General features: G+C 62.5%; 1 protein-coding gene across 1 annotated transcript in view; it reads right to left on the reverse strand.

Moving 5' to 3' along the window:
- Positions 1-4,318: 4,318 nt before the first annotated feature.
- The window catches only part of TMEM59L (transmembrane protein 59 like), a 6,797-nt gene continuing 5,115 nt past the window's right edge, over positions 4,319-6,000 (reverse strand). The window contains exons 6-8 of the mRNA XM_057417414.1: positions 5,715-5,826; positions 5,475-5,592; positions 4,319-5,228 (exon numbers count right to left, since the gene is read on the reverse strand). Coding sequence (XP_057273397.1) covers positions 5,067-5,228; positions 5,475-5,592; positions 5,715-5,826 — 392 coding nt within the window. The 3' untranslated portion in view covers positions 4,319-5,066. The remainder of the gene's footprint in view (positions 5,229-5,474; positions 5,593-5,714; positions 5,827-6,000) is intronic.

Here is a 6,000-nt window from a genome sequence, read left to right on the forward strand (position 1 = left end):
AACTCTGACATTTGGAGACACAGAATAATTTGGCTTCATTATTCCCCCTCTTCCCCCCGAGCGGTCCCTCGAGCCGGGCTGGAATGTGCGTGGTAGGGACAGAACCAATCCCATTAGCACGAGGAGATTGTTTTTCGTTTGGGTTTGTTGCTGTTGAATCACCCGTGGCTCCGAGTCTTTGGGGTAGGTCAGAGGCAGGAGGATGGGGAGAGGGCACCCATGGGTGGTGTTTCGCCCAGGTGGCTGCTGTCCACGGCTCGGGGCTCCCCTGCCAGCCTGGATGCCTGGTTTTGGCAGCACCACGAGGTTTCCATCTCTGAAGGCCACGAGAGCCTTGCTGCCAGCTCCGGGGTGGTGCCGGGGAAGGTTTGAAGGAGCATGGATAAGGGCAAGGGCTCAGCTCCCATGCGCAGGGTCAGGAAGACACTGCAAGGCAGCGGTGCTGCCAGAGCTCACTTTGAACCCCTGCATCCTCACCCGCATCCTCACCCGCACTCCATCCCTGCATGGAGACTGACGAGCACTGGAGTTAAAGCTGAGTTTACAGCTCTGTGTCGGTCAGGACAGCGCAGGATTGCAGCCATGTGCAAGCAGGAGCTGGGCCAGGGGCAGCGAGAGGCAGCTGGAGCAGCTCGAAAACATCCTTCCCCAGCTGAGAGAGGAGCCCTGGCTCTTTCTCCATCTTCAAAAGCTCTGCTCTGGCAGGGCCCAGAGCTGCTGTTTTACCCAGATTGGGCTTTCTCATGAAAGACCCTCATTCCTCCAACATGAAGCAAGAATAAGAAACCTCCCAATGGCTGCTTTGTGTCCAGCAGCATCTCCCTGGGATGTGAGTGGGAAGGGGAGCAATGGGTGCAGACCCAAGTGAACCAACACCGTGTCCACTCTGAACTGGGAGAATCAGTCGCAAACCATGAAGATGGGGGTTGGCAGATGTGTATGTGCAAGGCAGGGGCTTCTCTGAGCCCTTCCCCACCTTGCTGCCCCAGTCCTGGGCTTTCTGTCTTGTGCAGCATCCATGGACCATGCTTTTCCCAAGCAGAGACATCCCACTGGGACACAGCACAGGGCTCTGGACACCCAGCAGTGGGACAAGGAGCTGTGAGTGCTCCTCAAGTCCTCCTCAGCACAGGTGAGGTGATGAGAAATAGGCTGAACAACACCACTGGGAGCAGATGGCAAGAGAGGAGGGAAATCCATGTGGGAATGCATTCACTGCATGGCCTGGCTCCTCTGGACAGTGAAGCCAGGACAGAGCCTGACAGCGGAGACTTGGGGGGGGTTAGAAAGGAAGGGTCTTGTTCTGGAGGTGAGAACAGCCCAAAGCAGCACAGAGAGAGCAGCCGGGGGGCTGCCAACCCCAACCAGCTGCGGTTCCTGTGGCTGGGCACAAGGATGCTCACTGCAAGGATGTGACCCACCATGGACTCACGGTTGCCACGGGCTGGAGGGTGCAATTCCGCCGCGGGCTGGCTGGCCCGTGGCTGACGGGGCCACACACCATGAATCCTGCTTCTCCTGCGAGAAAAAGGGGGAGCGAGAAGGAAAAAAGCATCGGATGGAAGCCCTGGCTGCCTGCTGCGGGGAGTGGAACCAGCTGATTTCATGCGTCTCCTTCTCGTTAGAGTGGGGTTCCTCCTCACCTGCTCCTGGGCATGGTTCCTGCACCCCGAGCCAGCAGCGAGGAATCTGACTCCAGCTCAAAGGCAAGGAGCTTGTCCAGGGATCCCACCCCAGGAGGGGACGTGCTCTGAGCTGGGTCTCCAGCTGTCTGCACCCATCCTGCACCTTCCCACCAGTCCCTGGCCAGGGATGCAGAGCGAGCCCTGTGTGGGGGTCTCACCCCTGCCTGCTCCTTCTGGCACCCAACCGCTGCTCCATCACTGCAGGGTGTCTGGGGGCTGCCAGCACCCTCACGCAGCCCGCGATGGGGCTCAGCACCAATACCTTGTGCTATGTGTGGAAGGTGCTGGAGAAAGACACCTCCTGACACGCCATCTGGGGGCAGCCGGGCTTGGTTGTGGCCCGGGGACTCTTGCCCCTGCATCACCAGTTTGTCCCTGCCCCAAAGGCTGCTCAGCACTAGGCTCCCATCTCTCAGCCCTTCCCTCTTGTCCTGCCAGCCCCCGACCCCCCTCTGCACACCCTGACACCCCGATGCACCCCTGGGACCCGGAGGCACCCTGCAGCCTGCTGGGGACCCCGTGCAAGCCCCACACCCCAGCATTCCTGCAACGTGGCCATGGCACACGCTGCCTGCTGCATCGGAGCATCCTCCACATGGGCAGGGCAGGCAGTGGGCTGCAAACCCCATCCCTGTGCCCTCTGTTCAGGGAGCTGATCCCAGGCACAGAGCTCGGCATCCCCCCGGCATTGCCTAAATCCCGATGCAGGGATAGCAGAGGCCGTGCTCTGGCAGCTCTTTGGAGCTCTTTCTTTGGCTGTGACTCGTAACAAGCACCCCAGCATCCATCCGCAGCCCCGCGGGGGTCGGGCAGCACCTCCTCATTCCCGGCTCCGCATCCCAGCTTAAACAAGCAGCCGAGGCCAGCTCCCAGCCCCAGCTCCTCGGGGGCCCCGTGCTGCTGCTGGCTCGAGCACGGGACCCTGCTGAGCTACTGAAGTGCTAAAAACGAGCCTGGAGGCCCTTGCGTGAGCTTTTGTGTCGTGCTTGGCATGGGGAGAGCTCCACTGCGGCGTGGACGTGGGAGCAGCGCCAGGACAAACCCGCTCCACGTGCGGGCGAAAGGTGGGAGCGCGGGGGAGCGTGTCCCGGCCCTCGCCAGGCTCACGGGGGCATGGCCCCGGCTGTGGTTTTCCTCCTGGGAACGGGCACCGGGATGTCTCCGGTGGGTGATGTCAGTGGGAAAAGCCCTCGTCCCCCAGCCCTTCTCTCTGTGTGCGCCTGAGAGCATCATCCCCACGGTGGTCAGCATCCTCCTCCTCCTCCTCGCAGCGGAGATCCCTGCTCACCCCACACCTTCCCAGCACCCACCGAGCACACCCACCCCACACCAGCTCCCCACGGAGCACAGCATCCCCTTGTACACGATGCTGGCTCTCTTGATGCATGGGACCTGCCAGCCCTGCAGCACAGAGGAGCATCGCTCCATGTCCATCGCTCCATGTCCACTGCTCCACATCCATCATTCCATGTCCATTGCTCCATGTCCATCATTCCATGTTCATTGCTCCACATCTGTTGCTCCATGTCCATTGTTCCACGTCCATTGCTCCACGTCCATTGCTCCATGTCCATCGCTCCATGTCCATTGCTTCATGTCCATCTTTCCATGTCCATTGCTCCATGTCCATTGCTCCACATCCGTTGCTCCATGTCCATTGCTTCATGTCCATCGCTCCATGTCCATTGCTCCACATCTGTTGCTCCATGTCCATTGCTCCATGTCCATCGTTCCATGTCCATCACTCCATGTCCCTCACTCCATGTCAGTGCAAAACAGCCCAAGCAGGGGATTTCTCTCCAGTTTGCTGGAGGTTTCATCCTGGCTCAGCTTTGGGACATGAGCTGGGAACAGACCCACACAAGGGCTCGAACCTGCTGGTGATGGGCACCAGTGAAGCCAACAACTCATCCAGGTCTGGTACAAACCTTTTATTCCACCTCTGCCCACGCTGCCCAGCCTGGGGCTGGGTTTGCCCTTGGGAAGCCCACGGCCCCATGTGGTTGCACCCCAGGGATGGGGAGAGCCGCCGTGGCCCGGACAACACCACAGACTCCATGAGCTTTACACTGAGCCAAGTGACAACGAGAAGTGTACCCCAAAACAGACACGAGACCCCCTTCGCCCCCCAGCCCCACTCCCCAAAGCCGGATATGTCACATGCGTATAAGTGACACGGAGCAGCACAACAGTGGTGGGATGGGGACAAGAGTCCCCTGCCCCACTACACCACAGCCCCCCGAGACCGCAGGGAGCAGCCAGCACATGGAAACAGCCTAAAAACTCAGGGAGGGGGTCACAATAAGTTAATCTGTACAGATGTGTTAGGTGATACGGGGATGTCAGGGACTGCCACCGCCGGGCACAGAGCGCCAGGGGCCAGTGAACCACATGCTGGCGCAGATCAAGCCATGAAATGATGCACAAAGTCAAGTGATGGAGAATGGTGGGGAGATGGGGAGATGCCCTGGCTCACACTTGGCTGGGAGACCCTAGGGATGGGCCCTCGCTTCCAGGGCTGTGAGCCTGGAGGCCGGCTGCTGCTAGGTCCTGCCGTCAGCTACAGCTCCGCACCAAGCAGGGATGGGGAGCCCAGGCAGAGGCATCCCAGCAGCTCCCACCTCCTGCCCGAGCAGCACGAGGCAGGGAAACGCCGCCTGGTCCCCTGCTTGGTCCCACCATCAACCCTTGGGCCCTGGGACCAGGCGCCCCAAAGACATCACGGGGCAGGGAGGGGAAGGAGCCATCGCAGGGCCCCTCCGCAGCACCGGGAAGGGGCCGGCTGGGTCCTCGCGTGGGCACGGGTGCAGCGGGATCCGCTCCCCTCGCCGGCTGCCAACGCCAAATCCATTCGCCACGTTTCGGCTCCCCGAGGCAATCGGCTCCGGCCGGCGGAAGGGAGTTCCCAGGGCTCAGAGACGGCGCCTTGGAGGCTCAGCCCAAGGTGGGAGGCCGGGGATGTGCGGAGCCAAGGCCCAGAGCGCTGCAGACGCTCTCCATCCCCCACCGCAGCCGGCTCCCTCCTGCCCAGCGCTGGACCCGTGCCCGGAGGGCTGCGGGGCCCGGGGGGCTCCGGTCGGGAGGGGTGGGACCTCCCCACCACGAGAGCGGGCTCCCCCGGCCTCCCCGCTCTGGCAGCTCCGCTCTTGGCTCCCGAGTGCTGGAAACCAGGATCCCAGCAAGCAGCACATCTCCGGAGCAGGCAAAGCCACCGCCTGGCTCCCAGTGGCCATCCCTGGGGATGAGAGTGGGACCGAGCCAGGCTCTCCCCGTGCCAGAGCCAGAGATGCTCCTCCAGGAGCTGGGACATGGGGCAGCGGAGCAGGACCTGGGATGATGCCATGGGGATGGTGACAGAGGGGACGGGAAGGGGTGGGAGCGCTACAGGATGGTCTTGTCCAGGTCGACTTTGAGGGGCAGCGGCCCCGCGTCCTCGCCACCGTGTTCGGGGCAGAGGGTGACAGCGATGACGGGCGGCAGGGGGAAGGCGCTGGGGCCATCCAGGTCCTCCAGGTACTCCTTGTCCCCATTGATGCTCAGAGGCTGGAAGAGAGGAAGAGGGGATTGTGCAGCCCTGGAGCAGCCCAGGGACACCATGGGGCTGGTTGGAGAAGTACCACACGGCATGGACGTGCCAGTGAGCTCAGCACAGTGGCTGGGGACCACACACTCTGTATGGCCACATCTCAGCCCCAAAAGGCTCACCCAGCCACGATGGGGAGACCTGGGGTGTTGGGGATCCCCATAGGGTCCCACCCAGCTGCGCTGAGCACCCCTCACCCCATGTACCTGTGTCTTGACGTGCTGCTCGGGGGCAGTCACCAGACTGGCACAGCTCAGCCACAGCATCACCATGATGGAGAGGAAGAGGCAGGCGGCCAGGATCCAGCGAGGAAGGCCCGAGCGCCTGTAGCACCCCACCACCCCCCGCCAAAGAGAAGAGACCGGTTTATGGCAGGGCACGGGGTGGGAATTGGGGCGGGGGGGGCCCTGTTGCAGCACAGCCCCGCGCAGCCCCGCTGCACTTACTTGGACATGCAGCCCAGGAAGTCGTGCTCCGGCGGCGGCGGCTCTGGGTGCTGCCCCTTGGCTTTACCCCTTGGCTCCTTCCCCGGGGGCTTCTCCCCCTTCACCCGGGGGCCTGGAGGGGCAGAGGTGATGCTGAGCTTGGCACCCACTGTGGGCACCCTGCCCTGTTCCCCATGGTGTGATGCAGGGGTGCCAGTGCTCCCCTCTCCCCCCGGGAACCCTCTGCCCACGGAGGATCCCAGCAGCTTCTTGGAGAGGGTCCCATGTCCAGGCTCACCCCCCTGCA

The sequence above is a fragment of the Pezoporus wallicus genome, unplaced genomic scaffold, assembly GCF_028554395.1.
Source record: "Pezoporus wallicus isolate ANWC-B61680 ecotype Strahan unplaced genomic scaffold, APGP_CSIRO_Pwel_v1 contig_13865, whole genome shotgun sequence".
Taxonomy (NCBI): domain Eukaryota; kingdom Metazoa; phylum Chordata; class Aves; order Psittaciformes; family Psittacidae; genus Pezoporus; species Pezoporus wallicus.